We start from the raw sequence: 20,281 nt of genomic DNA on the forward strand, positions 1-20,281 counted from the left end.
TTTTACTGTCTTTGTACTTGTACCGGCACTTGTTAAACGTTTAAGAAGTAATCAAGCTGTGTAAATGAGATCCAAACTCGCTGTGGGGGCTGAAGCAGAGGCATGCAGAGGGTTAGTCAGCAGGGTGCGGTAATGGGGGCTAATCAAAACCATTTGTTCCTGGTTGAAAATTTCAGTCCAGAAATCCAACAGTGATTAGTCTGAACGCAATAAAAAGCAGACAATACATTCCGTAATACATTTTCCTAATACCTTACTGTTACTGTAGTGGGTATCCACTGAGAGACACAGAGGGTTTGTAGTTGACAAATAGTTGCAGTTGCAGGTGGCTGCCACTAGGGTACCAACAATGGTAGCCCTAGTGCTGAAGGATATATACCAGGACTTCCCAATCCTGGTCCTGGGGACCCCATGTGTCTTCTGGTTTTCATTCCAACTGAGCTCTCCATTACTTAACTAAACCCTTAATTGAACTAATAATTTGCTTTTTACTTGTTTTCAGCTCTTAAACAATTGCAGATTTCATTAGCTATAACCGTGTATTAGTAACTTGAACTCTACAACTTTTTAAGAGCTGAGAACAATTAAAAAGGTCTAATTAAGCAAATTAATTTGGGGAGTGTAGGTTTGGACCCTGGCTGTGCAGGTTTGCCGATCTGGGCTGGGGATCCCACAAGGGAGTGTTGCAGTTCTTCCTAACCGTTTTGTGAAATACTGAACACTCCCTATAAAGTGCTTCCCTTCAAGATAACGTGCAGAACGAAGTAACTGGTTGCTGCTGGTTGTAAAGTAATAATAATAAATAAATAAGAATGATTTATACCTCTTAAAGCATGCCTTTGGATTTCTTATTTGCTGACAGAGAAAACACAACCTTAAACACTAATAAAGTTTATTTAACCAAAAGGTTCAACGATGGAAAGAGAATTGGTCAGTGGAGACGCAGGGATTAATACAGTCCCTTTGGGGACCAGCTCATGTATGTTTTACTGTCCTGCTATAATCCTTATGAAACAGGACTACACTGCTGTAATAACTACTGTACTGGGTGAAGTTTTTGTTGTGGTTTGCCAAACGTTTCTATTTTGTGTACATAGAAAAGAAAAAATTCAACTTTATTCCTATTTGGAAATTTTTCTCAGACAACCAGCCGAAGTTACTGTGCGACTGCTCGCTTCAGTTACCTCAATATCTGTAACTTTATATCCTTGCAACTTGAGTAATGAGCAATGTTTGGATAGGAAATTCTCTGTGATTTCAACATCATTTAAATGTCATTTTCAAAAACCTAGAACCTATTTTTCCCCCCTTATGTCAAATCACAGTCCCTTATTACTTCGTTTTGTCATTTTCATTTCTTTGTGTCTGTTTTAGATTAAGGAAGTCTGTTACAATGCAATACAAATTAAAGGCGCACACTGCTAACCAATGCTTTACAATCCATGACCTCTATTAATATTATTTCTGGTACATTTGTTGTAGGTTTCATGGTCTGACTGCAGTTAGTCCATTCCAGTGAGATTGAGCTACAAAACATTAAGGTATTGGGTACCAGGAAGCAGCTGCAACTTTTCAACTACAGTGTTGTCTTTCACAAATCACCAAACTGGAAATGGAAGTATAAAATCTAAGCAACAAACCAAGAGGGACCAGGACTACTACTGCAAGAGCTAATAAGAGGAACTTAAGTGGATTTGTAAACCTTATGTAGCACTCCTTTAAGAGAGACTTCACATTGAGATCTGGTTTAGAGGGTTCTATCTGGTACAGTTACAAAAGAAATACATTTTTTCAGCTGAGTCTGCACTATGAAGCGGGTTCAGAAACCAGGCAAAGGAATTGAAACGTGTCATCTCTCCAACCACAATGGGAGTCATTCCTTCACTACAGCCGTTTAGAAAGGGACATGAGTCACATGTGAAATCCATGCTAGTAGAGTTGTGTTTGCTCTTGCGTCTGTATCAGTTAAACTCGTCTAGAATTCAATGTCTTCTCCTAGGCAGACTGCATCAGTCACATAGTTACAGGCCTCCGCAATCTAATGAAGTGTTTACACTCAAGTATTTTCTGTGTTGCTAGGATACCATTAATATAAAACCTCTCGGCACATCCAGTTTGCGATCATCTCTTTGTAGCGGCTTGTTGTTCTGATATAAAGGGTGCCTTTGTGTGTTCGCTTACAGGGGGGGGGGGGATTCACCACCCCACAGCGAATGCGTATAGAATTATCCTATTCACAACTTTTTGGTTTGTGTTACGATACGAGTTTGTTAAAGTAATGTTCTAGAATAATATTTTTTATATAATTGGTAAACAGCTTTGACAGGCATTCAAGCAGCAGTGTCTCTCTTACAAGGTATTTAATGAAATCACAAACTGATCTTGGTTTATGTAAAGCTACAGTCCTAACGTTAAAAAAATCATAATAATAATTAAAAAGCCATTGTTGTTTTCCAGCAAAGGGTAAGCAATCCTTTTAATGAGACAACATTGTGGGGTCAATTTAGTTACACATGTTTCATTTCAATATTCTAGTCTAATCACAATGCAAAGTGTTTCTAGTCATGACTCGCTGTACGGTAGATTTACATATCATATCATATGCAGTATACCTGGGCAGCAACTGTCAGATCCATTTCTTTTAAATTCTTTACCAGGAAAACAAAACCCAGCAATGAGATAGACATCATCTCCTGGGGTAATGAACTGCACAGGTAAAGACAGCAAAGTTCACAATCAATCAATCCATTTTCTAAATCAACAATAAAAAGGTAACCTTCATATTTTCACAAAGTCATGCTTCCTACAATAGGTTGTTATAAGGCGATGGGTTCCAGAAAGCAACTGAAACTTTTCACCAAGACATTAACGTAACAAATTCCAAGAAACCCGGTTTTAGTTGTGAATGTTTTACTCCACCCTTATAGACCACGCAGAAAGTTTTCTTCTGCTGTATATTGGTGAGTTCTCTCTTCTTTTATACGGCAGTCCTCAGGATACAATGCATTGAAGATCAGGTAGCGTACAAAAATGTGAACGATTCTTCCTCTGTTCTTGCCTGATTATCTCAATACAAGCAGAAAGAGGCCGGGGCACTCAAATAAAAAAGTAAGTCATAGCATTGTGTACACACAAGCAAACAGGACAGGTGGTTTCAACCAATAACCATGCAGCTAAAACATTTTTGTTTAAATCTCATTGGTTGACTGTTATCCAATCCCCATGCAGTTTCGCTTTCTCCTGCCCTCAGCTGCAACTGCTGAGCCACACACAGCAGGCAAACAAACAGCAACATTTATTTCACAGGAACACCAAAACCATTCACTGCAGTCGTGTTTTATGATCTACATTTCATCATATTAACAAATCTGATTTTTGTTCATCTTCAATGTGTTTTGTTACTTAATTCCCTGGAGGTCAGTCGTTCTTGATGAAACTTCCTACAGCAGTTAGAATCAAACTTCTCCTCCACCATTTGTGTCATGAAGGATTCCCTCTTCTTTGGTCTGTGTAAATGCTTAATTTATTTTGTTTCATTCTCCAGCCCCACAAATAATCCAATGATTTCTTTACACTGGTTTTACATGTTTATTCATCTATTTCTACATTTTAAAAAACAACATTTAAACACAGGAATGATTGAGAAGAGGGGCCAGGTGAGCAACACGGTTCCAGTTTTGAGTTTGGTAAGACTTGACAGGTGGTTGGCGGGAGGCGGGAGGCATGTGTCCTTGACAGGAACACTTTGGTACTGGTTTGCTTTGACACAGTTAGTTGATCCAGGTGAGCATTAACTCTATACTGTCAGACACTAAAATGAAACTGTTGTTCTTGTTCTTTACTTTTAGATCAGGGCGTTTATGGTGGTAAATAGGTGCTGGAGTTGGAGATGTTCCACAATGAAATCTCAGTTTGAAAATCTCACAGCAGCTTTTTAATTGTCGTCTTCTGATGACAGCCCTTGAATTTCATCCTCGTCTCCACCAATCGCCATCCAGAATGCCTTGGCTACCTGTGGAAGGGAACAGAGTGATCTTACTAACACATAGATGATGTTTACACTCATGGTTTAGCAATATGAGGAGAAGGCTGTGTGGTCCTGTGGTTAAAGAAAAAGGCTTATAACCAGGAGGTCCCCGGTTCAAATCCAGGCTCACTCACTGACTCATTGTGTGACCCAGATCAAGTCACTTAACCTCTTTCGGGTGAGACGTAGTTGTAAGTGACTCTGCAGCTGATGCATAGTTCACACACCCTAGTCTCTGTAAGTCGCCTTGGATAAAGGTGTCTGCTAAATAAACAAATAATAATATAAAGAGATTCTGATTTCTTTGTTTATTGATGACACACAAGGTCTGTAAACCACAGCGAGGTGTGGAATTGTAATATTAATATGTATTCTCTGGAATGAGGTATAGTAAAAAGAAACATGCTTATCAATGAAATACAATATATAAAAGGCTTTCTCACAGTCATACAATGATGACGAATGAACTGCTATACAGATGCAGGCTCCTACCTTTTCAGCATGCAGCTTTCTTTGATCATGAGGTAGTGTTACTGCCTTATCTATGAAAAACAAAAAGTGTTGTAAAACTGCACCATGTGACTCAGTCTTCCTGCACTGTGAATACTGTAACTTTAAAGATATTAACCACCAATATAATACACACGTGAGCAGAACACTTATTGCATTGCAGATTTCTTTTAAATGTCCATGCATTTAAATATAAATGAGGAAAGATAAACAGCTTACCTTTCATTTCTTTTAACTTAGAAAACAATCTTTCAAAGTTCTCCACGTCTGCATCCCCTGTGGTTAGACTGGCCAGTTCCTGGATATCCATATCCAGCATGGGATCTGAGAGATGAGCAAGGGTCATTTCAATCCCTCCTTGTCCTGTGCAACTCTGCAGTATTCACAGGAACTGTTTATAGGGATGTACAGTATTTTGTCCACCAACTTAATAACCTTAACAGTCTAATTACCTGAAACTATTTTAATGTATTTGGGCAATGTTAATGGGGTCTGCCCCACCTCACTTAGATTTTTATAGTGGATTACAAACATTTCAAAGTGCTTGGGCTAGACTGGAAGAAAATACAAATTACACCTGTAGGACCCAAAGAAGTAATGTACAGTCGTGTGTTAATAATAACAAACCATGGATGTAACATTGGACAAGCATGTTCATATATCCCCAGATATATATGGAAACATCAAAAACTCCTAATTGATGGGTTAATGAAATAACATGGTGCTTCCGTACCTACAAGCGTGTCGATCTGAGTGTCAGGGTCTGGAGCAGCATTTCTCCTGCTGTCCTCTGAACTAGTTTCAGAGCCACCATCTGCAGACCTGTGTGACTGCAAGACACAGCACATGGATGAGCATGGACTGCTGTGCTTTAACAGACTGCAGTATTTAGAGCTGACTGTTCTGTTGCAACGTGGGGTCAATGTTAAAAATCAAGACGTAGTTCATTTAAACAAAGTCATTAATAATGGCCTTACATTTAATAGGCTTTTTTATCTCTCAATGTGGTTCTCAAGGTACAGTCAAATAGTGCTGTCAGATTGTTATTTATTTATGTATTCATTCATTCATTCATGCAAATGTTTTACCAGGATAAAAACCTATCAAGACGTAATGTCATTTTCTGTCGTGTCTGAATAGTGACTAGCTGCATGTTGATTTTTGGACCGCTGTCCATTGAGGTATATAGGGTCAGTTCCTAATGACTGTATGAATGTATGAGAGGGAATATATCACCAACATGTGGCTCGTGGCTGTGCGCAGCTCCACTGCTTTGACGTGAACCCACCAGGCTGCTCATGAGGCCGAAGCCCTGGTTTCTTTCTGAAAGAGATTCATCAGTGTTGAGAGAGAACACCATTCAGACAACAACCGCTGAAAGCAAAGCAGCCAAACAGCCATTATGAAAACAACACAGCCAAGTATCCATTCCATTACAATACAGAAACAATTCATTCAGAACAAACAGACTTCACATAATTCCACCCGTATACATTCCGTTCTAAAACTTTGCAGTTCTTTGAATCTCACACTACGTAGTATTCATAACCCTTTCTTGAAGGCTAACTAGCACCAGAACTACAGTACATGTAGAATCGTTCACAGTGAAAGCTGTCATGCAGGAACATGCATTTAAGCATCTCTGCATTTGTTACTACAACGGTGCAAAAAATGTCATTATTATTTTTTTAATCTCAAGAATGAAAGTCAAGGTGTTAATAGCTATGAGTCACAGAGGAGATTTTAAAATTCCAGTAATGTACATGTGTTCGGTTTTTAAAGCGATTATGAAGTATTTATGCACAGTTATACAAGTTTTATAAAGTGCTCATGTCATGTTTTTTTTTTTTTTTTTTTTTTTTTTTTAAATTCCTGCTTTACCATACTTATCTGTGAATTGCCATGCTCTGGCCTAGAATAACAATTCAGTTTAACAGTTAGAGATTCGTATTCGATTAAGCACAGGAAGTTGTGATGAGAAGTTTCTGTTCTGTATTTTAATGTTGTCCGCCTAACCCAACTGTCATTTCTGCATTTCTGTTACAGTTCTTGAAAGAAAATCGCTGAGACAAGAACAGGCTCATTTGATCGTTACATGCAAGGTTATAAAGTTCTGCTCGGGACCAGTAAGAGTTATTTCCTGATCCACGCATACTGTACATTGGGCCCCTGCTACCTCTGTGTTTACACCAGGGATGAAAACAGGAAATGAAGCACGCTGCTCAGAGCACTCTCTCTTCCAAAGGGCTGGCACACTCATTCCTATGTAAGCTTAGACGGCTCCTAGTTTCATTGACAAGGTTTTTACTTTTAGAAGCGTTTACCACCCTTCACTTCAGCAAAAAGCCAGGGCACAAGTGAAGGAAATGCGCTTTACTGTCAGTTCCCCCTGAGTGACAAATGGTGTACCATAGGACTTTTGTGGTGCACAGTTGTGGTACAGTCCACAAACCATTTACAAAAATGGAAAAACAGAAATGATGGGTTCAATTTGAACCATTTCCACCATTGTTTAGATCAGTTGAAAAGACCAGTTTTATGCATGAATTCAAAACGTTTTAGTTTTTTTTAAACTGTCTGAAACATATTCATTTAATGTATTTAATCTCTAGCACCGCGTTCACATTCATCTGAGGTGATCTACATTCATCTAGGCGCGTTCCAGAAATACAGCTTACAAAGCATACCGCTACACTGCTACTCTTGCTTTTACTGCACATCGGCTTCAAGCTCACATTTCCATTGACACTTCAGAGAAGACCAACTAGAGACTATTGGAAGTACAGCATGTGCCAGGGATTACCACCAGTACGTGCTGTAAATTACTTTCCCTGTGAATATCGCTAAATTGCATAATCTGCATAGCTTGTATGTGTTTGTTTTTTTTTGTACTGGATGGAAATGGGTACTTGAAACCGAACAGCTATTAAAACAACTTGTACAGAACAGTAAGCTTAGCAACCGTGCCACGAAGAATAACCACTGAACCTGCGATCTGGTCTTGTTGATGTCTCAAATGGTGCTTTGCTGTTAAGTAACTGGGAACAGCTGGCATTTCTAAAGAATGCGCTCTCTGGTTGCAGTTAAACAGTTAACTAAATATCCAAAAGAAACCCCTTCATTTATTATTTCATTTATTCTTTTAACTCATCAAGATGTCTGACGGAAAGAGTCTCTGTATCAGATGGCTTACTCATTGTTATTTATAAAGGCTACGTCTCACTAGAAATCATTTAACATGTGCCAGGCTGAAGGTGAAATATTACAAACGTTTTAAGGTTCATCGAGTATAGCAAAGTAGAAATAGCAACTACTGACTTTAACACAATGGGATTAAATAATACATCTCAGCAGAGTGCTCTTAACCCTGACCCAAAGGCATGCTTTTAAAATAATAGTTGGAGCAGACTTTTTCTTAAGTCATTATATTAGTCAATTCCATCTCATTTTTCTCTGGAATAATAGTTTCAGGGGAACAGATTACAACATACATTTAACATATGGAAACGGTTATTAAAAAAGAAAAAAATACTTAAAAGCGAAATCAAAACGACTGATAAATGATCATATATCTTGCCTGTTTCTTTTCTACCCCAAACATTCAATTTTCTGCCTGCAATACCTGGAATAACTGTTAGTCTGTGAACATACCGTCTTTCATCTCCATGTTGGACCACACGTTTGCGTTCAGGGCTTGAACGATCCTCTTTATCCCTGTGGACTCTGGAAAGTCATCTGTTGAAATTCAGAAAAGAATGAATCAATACTGCATTCAGAACTAAGCCAACAGGTCAAGGTCCCTAGATAGACCTTTGTGAACCCTTCTTTTATCCTGAATCCTTTCCGTTTCCAGGTATGGTATAGAAGTGGGTGGAGTTAAGAGTTGAAAGGTCACACTATCACATGACTTCTCACAACCAGGAAGCAAAGAAAATAGGCAAAACAACACAAGGCCAGCAAGCAAAATATCGGCCAATTAGACTAAGCAATAGAGAAAAGTTAGACTAAGCAATAGAGAAAAGTGATACAAATTTTATTAGAGCAATAGAAATGGGGACTATTCAGAATGATTATAAACACTAAAACGATGAGGTTAGGACTAGGAAAACAAGCTTCGTTGTTATGAATGAAGTTGTAACTCCAACTATAACTGAAAAGCAGATATTATGTAACACTATTTAAACACACACAGACAGTACACTTCTGTTAGCTGTAATAAAAATGTAATGAAATACCGTCTTCATCGGGGACCTCTTCTGGGTCGAGCTCCACCAGTTCAAAGCCATGTGCGATACACCACTCCTGGGCTGTCTGTCTGTTCACACCTGGGGAAGACAAGCTGCAAGGCTCAGTCCCTTTGAGGAACGTGGAAGTGACGACCTTTTATATCCCTAACTGTTCGTATTAAAATGGCCACGCGCTGTTCAATCGGACCTCAGTGGTGGAAAACTCTATGAATCTGTGACCACGTATGTCTGACCTGTGTCTAGATCTCACCATTCTCTGACACGCGATCACAGACCAGGATCAGCACCTCGGGGGACCAGTCTTCTGCCAGGGGAAGCCATAAAGACACATTGTCCAGGCCAGATTTCTGAAATCACAAAGTGCACAGAGATATTACAAAAGCGTTACCATCGTATTACATAATTACATAATGCTGGGAACGAGAAGCGACTGTTTCAGCAATCAAGCCTCATCTGCATCACTCAGCATCAAAGAACAAAATGTATATATGAATACAAATGCTGAGCATACGAGCAATCTCCTCAACCCAAAGCAGACAGTGTGTATTACTGTACAGAGGAATGAAGCATTAGGAAGTAAAGAAGGTTTCCTCACTGTATTGCTGTCGAAATACACAATGAAAGCCTGCACGCCCTCAGCGATCTCAGACGTGACGAGGAATCTGTTCGGTACGGCGCACAGGCAGATGTCTGCCGTGTAATATTTGTTGTTTATCGTCCAGGGGTACCATCTGACTTCTCCAGTCTGGGAGGAGGGTCCTAAAAGACCATCACCAGCAAAGATTTCTGGCGAACAAAAAAAGCAACATTTTAAACTGCATAAACAAAGGCAAGAAAAAAAAAAGGGTCAAACAAATAGAGACGCATCATACTGTGTTGTGCAGAACGCTAGAAGAGAAGGGTTGTCGATGGTTTGAGCTCTGTAGTTTGGACATTAAGAAAGACAATTAAGATTAACTTCATGATGAATGTCAAATTTAAAATGCTTGTTTTCTGGTGGACAGAACTTCGGGTGAAACTGTTTCAGTGTTTCCGTGTTTGGAAATGTTGACAAAATGCAGGAAGATGACTTCAGTGGATTCCTTAATGTTTTTGACAGTTTTGACCTCCGAACCAGGTTACTCAGTGCATCCATCGGTGGTGCATCTCGCAAATTTTGTTACCAGAGTTCCCTTAAAAAAATTCTTATTTTAGCACTGAGCAGTAAAAGTTTGGAAAGTATTGCTAAGCCACATTTGTCATGTTTTCAAACCCGTCTCTCCAACAATGATGAAGGCATTAGCTGGAACATTTGTCTACTTGACTTTTACTGCATATAGCAAATGTTTCCCCTTGGAACTGTCATATAATAAATATTCCACTTTAAACATCATTCCTACAGGAAACCCCCAACACGTAGATCCACCCTGTTTTAATGGGGTCTAATTGAAATCGGACATGTTTCTGCCAACAACTCAATTGATAATGAATCTTCTTCATTTCAGGACAAAAAAAAGTGTTACACTAACAGAAATGAGAACATGTGGATTTGTATCACAGCCATGGACATCAGAGAGGAGTGCACAACTTTTGTAATATTGAGTCTATTCTTTGTTTTTAATCAGACTATGTAATGAAGCATCATAACTCTTAAGCCAAAGGAAAAACCCACTGCCTCCAAAGCTGTGAAGCTGTGTTTTTGAAAGCATACATTCTATTTCTGACTCTGGTTTTGGGGAGGTTGCGTTGACACACAAACAGAGAACCTCCTGCTGACGCATATTCACTTCACATTTACACCGACTTCAAAGACCACAGCGAAGTAAAAGGGCTCTGGTTCAGAGGCAGAGAGGAAAGAGGGAGCGCCGAGTGTCACAGAGACCAGTGATGATGTCACCCTCCCTGCCTTTGTCAGCCGCTATGGTTTGGCTGTGTGACATTACTGGGGGATGCGGTATTTCTTTAAAACCCATTATCAAAAGAATGATCTGGAGGGAAAACAAACAACAGCAACCATTCTGAGTCATTTAGAAGGTAACAGTAGAGGATACGTTTATCTTTCAATATACGGTAACAGGACTCAAGCAACTGTATAAACTAGCATTACGTTGTCAATTGAATGAACAATTAACATCTGATACATGTAGATCACTGCTAGTTTTTTTTTTTTTTTGGTCTGTTTATAAATTTGTATTAAATGACAGGTCACTGTGGGGCCAACCTTTTCAGGTTGTCTTCATTGTAAAGTCATGGACAACCCTTTTTTTTGTTTAACAACCAGACACTGAAATCTGGTTATTAGTAAGAATTAACTCAGGTGTTCAAAACTAAAGGTACTGCCAAGTCCACTAGGGTACCTGCGACAGGGTGTATATTTTGCAGTTACTCTTACTGGTTAATTAGACACTGTGATTAAGCACACAATGTAAAAAAGCAAAACCCTCCTTGAAATCGTTTTTTTTTGCCAGCAAATTCATCTCGTTAAGAGTGAATAATTACATCCCTCGGTCCTGTTTTTTTTAATAAACTCTGGAAAGGTCAGCAGCTTGAAATCCACAGGGTTCAAACGGTTGAGCTGACGCATTCACTTAGAGCGAATGCAGTACATAATAAAGTGTAGGAGGGCTGCAGTCTTCATCCTTGGTTTGCTTTCATCCCTGCCTAGAAATAACGCATTCCTGAAATTGAGAACAGAACACTATGTAACTTCAAATAAATTGGTTCTCGATTAAAATATATTTACTGTGCAAAGTGACCCTATAACCCCAATTGATATTGTACATAGAGATTTTAGAAACAGTTCATTGACCCCTTTAATATCACCGCTTTGATGTGGAACTTGAAACATGATACTATGCACTGCATTGACACAGTGCACAGGAATGGAATTTCTTTAGAACATCCTACTGTAATCTTTTAACAGAGATGCTGAGCTGTTCTGTGTTCTACATTCCACTGCAATGCTTTACATTACACTTCAATACTGTACAGTAACTTACGCACATGTAAACCTTCCCCATGTTAATCTTTTGGGTCGTGACTGATGACTGATGCTAACCGGAGTGTGGTTATAACCAGAATGATATGACCAGGAGCCTGTTCCCATGTACTCCCATTATAATCTGGCTGTGACATTTCAATGGGGTGATAGGAAATGCAGCTACATTAATAGTTGCTCAGCATCAGGCACAAACAGTATTTTTTTTTTAAATTCTACAGCATTATGGAAACTGATGCACTTATTAATACAGTTCTGTGACTGAAAAGCAGATAACTATCCTATCCTGCCTTTGACTTTCCTGCCTCTTAAATTATTTCTTGATTCAAGCAACTGATGATTTCAAGACCTTGACAGCCACCTGGTGGAACTGAGGTATAATTAAAGCAGGCAAACACTGACAAAATCTGAAAGAATTTCATGTAAAGGACAGCAGTGTGGAGTAGTGGTGCTCTGGACTCTTGACCGTAGGGTCGTGGGTTCAATCCCAGGTGGGGGACACTGCTGCTGTACCCTTGAGCAAGGAACTTTACCTAGATTGCTCCAGTAAAAACCCAACTGTATAAATGGGTAATTGTATGTAAAAATAATGTGGTATCTTGTAACAATTGTAAGTCGCCCTGGATAAGGGCGTCTGCTAAGAAATAAATAATAATAATAATAATAATAATAATAATAATAATAATAATAATAATAATAATAATAATAATAATAGGAGTACGCGTTCAGAACAAATGAAAGGTTATTTCAAGTCATTCAAGAATGGAAAAACGACTCCTATTGCAGAGCAGTTTTGCCCATTCCAGATTTTACTACGAGCTTGATTAGCCACATTGTAGAAGTAACAAGCTCAGATGTGTCTTATTAAATGCATAGAAAAACCAGAAATAGATCAAACTGCAATGCAACGGGAGTCCTATTTCCATCCCTGATATTAATTATTTTCAAATCTGCCTCTAGCCCTGAACTGTGTATATCTTACTGAAACAGTAAGATCACTGTTTCAATGAAAAATCTAAATATTACACGTGAACACGCATCAATAACACCTAAACCGAATCAATGTAACAGATGATCAATACAACCAAACTAGTCATTTGACTCTCTATAGTCACATATGAGTCTTTTAGGGGAGGGGATAGACCAAGGAATGGACCACCATCGTATTAACAGCACTACACCCTTATGCATTTCCCTATTCCGTTATACTCAGATAATCTGAACACACATTGAATGCACTCTATTGGGAATAAGCTCATACATTTTGCCCCCATGCATTCAATGAGGCGATCCCACCTTCCCTTGTTTGACTAAACTTAATGGCATTTGTCCTGCTGTTTTAAATGCATAATGATAGTGAACATACCAACAAAATAAAGAGATTATAAAAAAATCTTAATGATCCAGTCGGTGTTGGTACATTTTACCAGCGATGACAAGGCCTCGTTTCCTATATTACTTCATATGCTACGTCGGCAGGGGTTCAATTCTACATGAACAGAAAAAAGGAAGTATTTTCTTTAACAGAACATTGACTTATTAATATTACATCAAATAAATAACTGTATTGAGGAACTGCAAGCCTGGTCCGGGGAAGCGAGCACAGTGACTGTGTATTGTAGTACAGGCTCTGTGGTCTCTGCAGCAGGTAGGGGGGCCCGTGTAAACAGAACATTAACACGTCTTGTTTATCTGACACGTTCCTCAGAGAGCTCGGTACTCACGCTTAACGAGTTCCTCCTCCACAAAGCCCGGATCGCAGCTCGTAATAAGCGCGCAAGGAGCTGAAGCCATTTCTTCCTGTCAGATTGATATTCCGTCCACACACAAACAGCTGATTCCCTAAAACAGAACCACTCCACTCTGACCCGGCGGGGAAGCAGAGCGTCACTTCCGACAACAACTGAAGACTAACCCATTCCCAGCCACAGGGAGGAGGAGTTATCTTACATAACAACAGCGTTACCAAGAGTAAGTTAGTTGAATATTAGGCGGTTTGTACGGAATATATTTGTTTATAGATTGACAATAACCAACGATCTAAATAAACACCTTTAAATCTCAAACCAATGCACATAAGTTATACGCAAAAAATAAAAATCAATGTTTGTTATTTTTAAATGACGTAAATGTCGACTCTAACCGTGCAGATTGATTTATATGTTTTAAATCTGGACATTTAAAATTATTAAATACTACGTGACCCCGGTAAGTGAAAAATGGAAGATTCGGCGTCTGGTTGCTATAGGGATGGTCACGTGTGCTTTGTTGCTGTGGAGACCTTCGTGTGTGTCTTATTGCAAAGTGACAACATGGCTCTCAGGACCATTGACAGACAGGGCATGAATAGTTAACATTATGGATTGTATTTAAAACAGGAATACGGACTGCAAGAATGGCTGATATAATAAGGAAAAAGGACGATTTAGGGAACATAATAATCAAGGTAAAAGCTAAAGAAAATGATTGTTGTTTTTACTATTAATAAAATCGGTGCTTTATAACTTTTCACTGACTCTTTATTTGCATGGCATGCACATCGTCATTGTATCGCACTCAGGGAAGACCCGGTGACAGTTCATGTGAATGCATTTCGTTTCATAATTACAGTAGATTGATCCCTAGAACCCATCAAATGTACAGTAAGTTCTGTAAGACAAGTGGGCCTGCTTGCGAAACAGGGTTACCGCCAGGTTTCCAGAGTGAAAAGCTGGGACTTTTATTTTCTTCTGTTCATTGAAGCTGTAGCAACTGAAGCAATTAAAATAAGTATGTAATTAATAACACGATCAGAATTTAAAAATTAAACATTGGGTATATATCTTATGATTGTGTTATGATATACTTATTTATAAATCATTAATCAAATCACAACATAAAATGTTAACTTGACTGGTGGCACTTAGATACATTGGAAAATAAAATAAATATAAAACTAGCTGTGGTCCAGGAAGTTAAACAGAATATGAATTATTAAACACATAATCAGAATTATTAAACAAGTAATCCATACGCTTTTTAAATAATAAATTACCGTGCTGTCAACTTGCTGAGCACATTGCCACAGTACTTATTAAAAAAATTGAATACAAAATAGCAACAACGGAATGATTTAGCAATGGTATTGTTTCTGACCAAGACTAAAAATCCAGGCTGAAACCTAGGACAGCCCCAGTCTTCCCGGGAGGTCTGGTAACCCTAGTGCTGCAGCCTACACTTGTGTTTCAACATGTTTTCTAAAAAGTAGAAATCATTATCAGTAGAACATTTTTTTTTTAAAAATTTGTGCGCATGTTTTTTTTATTCACCAGTAAGTGCAGGCAGTCGAATATCAGCTTACCCCTTCTGATACTCATACAGTACTAAAGTTTGCTTGTTTATTTTAACGCGTTTACTGTAGGTTCAAGAAGATCTGTGCCATTTAAAGGAAAATATCAGTCGCATCACAATCCAGCGCAGTGGAGAGGTTATTGATATCCAGGCTCTTGAGACAGCAATCCAGAGAACTGAAAATGGCTTAAGGGTTTGTACTTTATGCAATATATGTCTTTTCATTTTCAAATCATTTATTTGGGAAAATATGTGTGGCTGAATAGACAAGTTCAGCTAATGATTTATACATCCATGCCATTATGTAGTCTTTTATAATGGATATGGCACCACCATCATTTTGATTTAATCCAGACATTGGTCAAACAATTCATTTTAATATTTTTAAACAAAATGCTATAACAGATGTTGTATCATGCACATTCTAAAAGAAATAGGTATATTGATATGTACAGTATAGTAAAACAATTAAAAATAGCATTTGATAATAGCAACTATCCATTGACAGATTTTTGTATTTTTATTTTATTTGGAACTTATATGACTTTAGAATGATATTTAAAGATAAAGGTTACTGTGTTCCTCAAATGCATGAAGTAAATTCTTCTTTACCAACGTGTTTTTTGGCAGAAACATGCAGAAGAATATTTAAATACAGTTAACAATCAGATTCTGACACTTCCGTCTATTGGTGAAAATGCTGGGCGCACTGATCAGCCTGGAAAATGGTAAGTTGTACTGAGACAGCACTCCTAACATTCTTCAGACTGCATGCATTCACTGATTTTGTTTTTGGACGAAATGTACTGTGTGCTTTTAAACTGTTAATATTCTGTAAATTAGAATTCAATAGCTTAAATAAAATACTGTTACAAATGGGAATGAAAAGTCAAACCATGTACAGTATGCTGAAATCTACTGGAAAGAGAATAAACAAAAATGGTGACAATAGGTGTAATTTAATCCAGTTCAAAACCAAAAGAACATAGATGCAACGTGCCTGTTTTGTGAAAGCTGCATACAAGACTATGCAATAAGCATTGGTTACTGTACTGCATGCTGTATTGTGTTTCTTTACTGCATATGTAAGAACATTTCAATACTGCACAACATCTTTAAAAAGATGTAAACTGTACAGTCTTGTAAGGATATTAATTGGATTTGGAAATCAGTTGTATGGCATGTACATGTTATTGATATTAACCAGAGTATTATAAAAACCAAAATGATATTGTCAGGAGCTGGTCATTCTGGTCGGGGCATTTTAATGTGGGGATAATAGGTGACATTAGTTGGCGTGGTATTAAATGTGTTTGACTGTATTTGTAATATTAAACATGATATTTTTCTGATTTGTTAGGAAGCCTAAGTCTGAAGCTGTGCGTGATCGATGGCCGTTGGCTGCTGCTGCCCACCTCTCACCTGGGGAACAGGTGTGTAACTCTCAAGAGATATTCTTGTATTAAACTTGTATGTGTAAACCTTGTGCAGTTTATGAACAGTGGGGGAAAACAACAGGGTCAAACATTTACTTAAAAATCTTAGTAGCTTGGAGATGTAATTTATATTTTCTAAAAAAGCTAATATGTTTACTGGCAGTCCAAAGGTAAAAAACAAAAATACAATGATAAGTACAGTAAAGTATTTTCATAGGATTGTTGCTTTTTTTAATAGTAAATTATAACTTCATGCAACAAACAGAGCATGCGTGGTTTAACTGGATTAAATTATGAATAACAACTGAACAAATGTAACAGGACTGCCTCACATTTCTCATAGAATACATCACTTGATGTTATAGCTTTTTATAGATTATAATAATAATGTACTCAGAACTGTCCCATCAGTAATAAAAAGAAATTATACACCCCCACCCAGCCCCAATCACACACTAAAGCATAACATATCATCTGTTAATAATAAAAACTAAAATTAGTCATGATGCAGCCACTGAACCACGTTAAGCCTCTGTGCAGCCAGGTAGCTAATACAGTAATTGTCTTTTATAATACGTTTTTTGTTCTTCTAGGCCAAAGTATAATCGAGATTCAGGCTTACCATATCATTTTTTTTCTAATTACTGTACAATCAAAAGAAGTCATTACATTCAACTGCTTCTTCAGTAATTTTGTACAGATTTTGCTGTGTTTATGGATTTGTCTTTAATGAGATTAGAATTCATTTTCTGTTTATGAACTGACATTTTTTAAACAATTTCTCCTTTTGCTGCGGTTTCCTTTAAAGTATCTTGAAGTACACTTTTGTACAAGTGTTTGTATTACAAAGCAAAAAAGACAAAATGATGGTGATCTGTAATATAATAGTATGTATATTTTTTTATGTTTGTTACATGTAAAAGTTAAAGGTTTGTATCATTAATGACACTGCTGAACAGATTCATATAGCACTGATTTCTGTTATCACAGCACAAGCATTCAACAAACATGAAGATAATGTATGATGCTTCAAACCCAAGCAACAGAGCTCTTCTGAATGAGAAATATGGGGTTCAGATGCCACGTTTAAACAGGAGAAAAGAAGAGCCAGTGAGTGTCATGGGGGTCATTCTGTGTATACTGCAGTTCATTCACGTCTTGATAATGAGCAGCCGAAATATTTATTTAAAAATCATTTAAAATGGTATTCACTGGAAAAGCCATATGAGCTACAAAGAGCTCCTTACAAAGTTGGAGTAAAACCAGTATCCCCTATTTATATTTCTCAAAAGCACAAATACATACAAATCATTCTCCCATAGATCTTTTAGTTCTGTCCATTTAATTTTGTTATTTCAATTGTTGATATATCTGTGGCAAGCTATCCTCCCGTGCTTAAAGTTTATTGGTCCAGTCTCTACAGGCTGTGCTGTGCCAAACAAGCTGGGACAATCCCCTGGGTCTAGCTTGCTGTAATATTTATTTCAACGTGCAGTGTATTGACATCTTGTTCTTTCCATTTTACCATCGTCCTTGTCTTACATAGAGAATTTGATTAGGGATTATCACAGTAATCGAGACAGACTGCCGTTGCACCGCAGCAAGTTCCAAGATTCCTCCTTCATCCATTACCCGAAACTTAGCAAATTAATACACCATCGCTGCCATGAAAAAAAACAAAGCAGAAAATGATTGCCGAGCTGAAGTTTAAGTTAACAGATGACTACAGTCAGCATCCTCTCAACCTAGAAATGGGAATGTGAAGGTCAGACCAATCTCCGATGACAGAGAGAACATTTGTTGGTAAACAAATTAATCTTTCGAAAGGTCACCATTTGTTTTAAGATTTTTTTTTGTTCTCTCTTTATCCAGTACTTGTCATCTGGAATAAGCGAGTGTCTGTCATTCTGCTAGGCAGGGGTGCAGTACGAGCAGGCTGTTCGGTCAAAGTTGCTACACATTGCTACATATCAGCATTCTTTGAAGAAGCCCAGCACCTGATTGTTCTGCTATGGGCTGCTGGTTTACAGCTGTCTCTGGACAAGAGTAGAAGCGGGCCCTGAATTCCAATAAGATGGGTCCACACTTTCCCAACTGGCACACGCTGGCCCTCTGCCTGCAAGTGAAATATACCTCAGGCTGAGCCAACGCACATCTCCTGCACTTCCTTCTGTTCATTTTTGCAGGATTTAGATTTTTTTATTTTTTTATCATCCTTCCAAAAACAGATGTGAGATTGCAAAAGTTGTGCGTTTATTCTTTGCACACCTGCTATGGCACATCCTGCTAGTGGTGGAATATTAGCAAAAACTGCAGTAAGCCAACGCTTGCAATTTCCAAGTTTCAAATTGCAGTGTTCCTTATTCAATTCAGACGGACGTTAGCAATTTTTAACAGTAGTTTGCTAATGTACTGGACTGGACTCAGCAAACCATATGATTCTGCCTGTGAATACACATGTTTTATTCTGAAGTATTTTCTGTAGGGTATCAGATATGCTGTCCTTTGTTCCTTCCTGTGTTAGTTGTAAATTGCACAACATTGTTTCCTGTTTGCTTTTTCACATGTTGGCACTTTGTGTTGCAATGTTAAAACTGATGCAAAATAGTACACAAGCAGCTAACAAAGGTTTTTTTTCAGTTTGCATAAATTGTTTACTGGCATTGATTAATATCTTTGTGTTTTTCTACAAGATGATGTTTGAGAATTGCAACATAGCGTGAGAAGTGACTACTGTACACTGATAAATACATTAATTTCTATTAAAACATGCAAGATAATAACTAAAGTACACTGCAAAGATTTGCCTAGTATGCAGAAAAGACAAATTCTTTTTATTCGCTATTGTGTGAATAGTGTGTGAATATTGCTGGAATTCTTACAAACATTTGCAGATGTGAGATTGAATGGACAGAATGTAGCCTCCACCAACTGCTGACAAAAACACTGCCAACTTTTGATTGATAGCTTTAGGGATGAATCTTATTGGCCAGTTTACAATGTCATTAGCTGCTGCATTTTAATTTCATGGTTTTTTTTTTTTTTTTTTTATGAATATTGCAAATCTGTTAGTTGTTAACTGCAAAAGTGCCATATTTACTGACATCCACAAGCTGTCACTGTACTGATTAATGGACAGGGTTCTTCGTACGCCTTTTAAAAGTTTGATGATGAATTTTACTTTGCGAAACAGAACTAATCACTCTCTACTTTAGCGAGCTATTAGGTTGAGGTGATTTTTATTTCAGGATAGCGCAGCCCAGCATTTTAATAATATTATATATGGCAATGGAATTGTATTTTATTAAAGTCATTTAGTTTCCACGAATTAAAATATATATATATAAAAGAAAATCTGAATATACAATCAAGCAAGGTCATGCATTACACTGCTATTCCAGCTAAATCCAGTATAAATTGTTTTAATACATGTTTGCATTAAAAATTTATTATTTATATGATCAGTTAGGTGATGATGAAACAGGATGAAAATTGGATTAATTTGAAAAAAACAACCCAGAACTACATTTCGATGCACACTATCAGACAGACTGCTGTCTGTTGTTTCTGATGCTAAATTGTGATTTCTCTAGGCACATCTTCAGAAGATCAGCCGCGGTCCCACAGTGGGTAATCTTTCAGTGGTGCCTGCAGCTTTTCACAACAATCCTTACCTGGTCCCCCCTGTGCCTGTGAATGAAGGGAAAAAAGGTCAGAAGATAAAAATGTACAGATTTTTACAATTGGGAATAAG

The 20,281-nt window shown here is 37.8% G+C and overlaps 2 protein-coding genes across 3 annotated transcripts in view; one reads left to right on the forward strand and one right to left on the reverse strand.

Moving 5' to 3' along the window:
- Positions 1-3,561: 3,561 nt before the first annotated feature.
- LOC117428485 (alpha- and gamma-adaptin-binding protein p34-like) lies at positions 3,562-13,653 on the reverse strand. Of its 2 annotated transcripts, XM_058995458.1 has the most exons (10): positions 13,486-13,653; positions 9,380-9,570; positions 9,035-9,131; positions 8,773-8,862; positions 8,189-8,272; positions 5,778-5,860; positions 5,271-5,367; positions 4,757-4,861; positions 4,520-4,569; positions 3,562-4,012 (listed from the first exon to the last, which is right to left on the reverse strand). In XM_058995458.1, the coding sequence occupies exons 1-10, from the start codon at positions 13,553-13,555 to the stop codon at positions 3,935-3,937; spliced, it is 945 nt and encodes a 314-aa protein (XP_058851441.1). In that variant the 5' UTR covers positions 13,556-13,653; the 3' UTR covers positions 3,562-3,934. The 2 variants fall into 2 exon arrangements, with proteins under 2 accessions (XP_058851441.1, XP_058851442.1); XM_058995459.1 differs by lacking the exons at positions 5,271-5,367; positions 5,778-5,860.
- Positions 13,654-13,726: 73 nt separating this feature from the next.
- Positions 13,727-20,281, forward strand: part of LOC131699160 (IQ domain-containing protein H-like) — a 30,768-nt gene continuing 24,213 nt past the window's right edge. Inside the window, exons 1-6 of the mRNA XM_058995454.1 lie at positions 13,727-14,207; positions 15,162-15,284; positions 15,722-15,819; positions 16,452-16,524; positions 17,518-17,637; positions 20,121-20,238. Coding sequence (XP_058851437.1) covers positions 14,157-14,207; positions 15,162-15,284; positions 15,722-15,819; positions 16,452-16,524; positions 17,518-17,637; positions 20,121-20,238 — 583 coding nt within the window. The 5' untranslated portion in view covers positions 13,727-14,156. The remainder of the gene's footprint in view (positions 14,208-15,161; positions 15,285-15,721; positions 15,820-16,451; positions 16,525-17,517; positions 17,638-20,120; positions 20,239-20,281) is intronic.

This window comes from Acipenser ruthenus, chromosome 21, assembly GCF_902713425.1.
Source record: "Acipenser ruthenus chromosome 21, fAciRut3.2 maternal haplotype, whole genome shotgun sequence".
NCBI classification, from domain to species: Eukaryota; Metazoa; Chordata; class Actinopteri; order Acipenseriformes; family Acipenseridae; genus Acipenser; species Acipenser ruthenus.

What these genes read in the sequence shown, in the direction of transcription:
- LOC117428485 (XM_058995458.1), bottom strand. Translation starts at nt 13,555, where the DNA reads ATGGCTTCAGCTCCTTGCGCGCTTATTACGAGCTGCGATCCGGGCTTT. An exon ending in TGATCGCGTGTCAGAGAATG is followed by an intron (nt 8,863 to 9,034) that starts GTGAGATCTAGA and finishes TGTCTTCCCCAG; the next exon opens with GTGTGAACAGACAGACAGCC. An exon ending in GAAAGCTGCATGCTGAAAAG is followed by an intron (nt 4,013 to 4,519) that starts GTAGGAGCCTGC and finishes TCCCTTCCACAG; the next exon opens with GTAGCCAAGGCATTCTGGAT.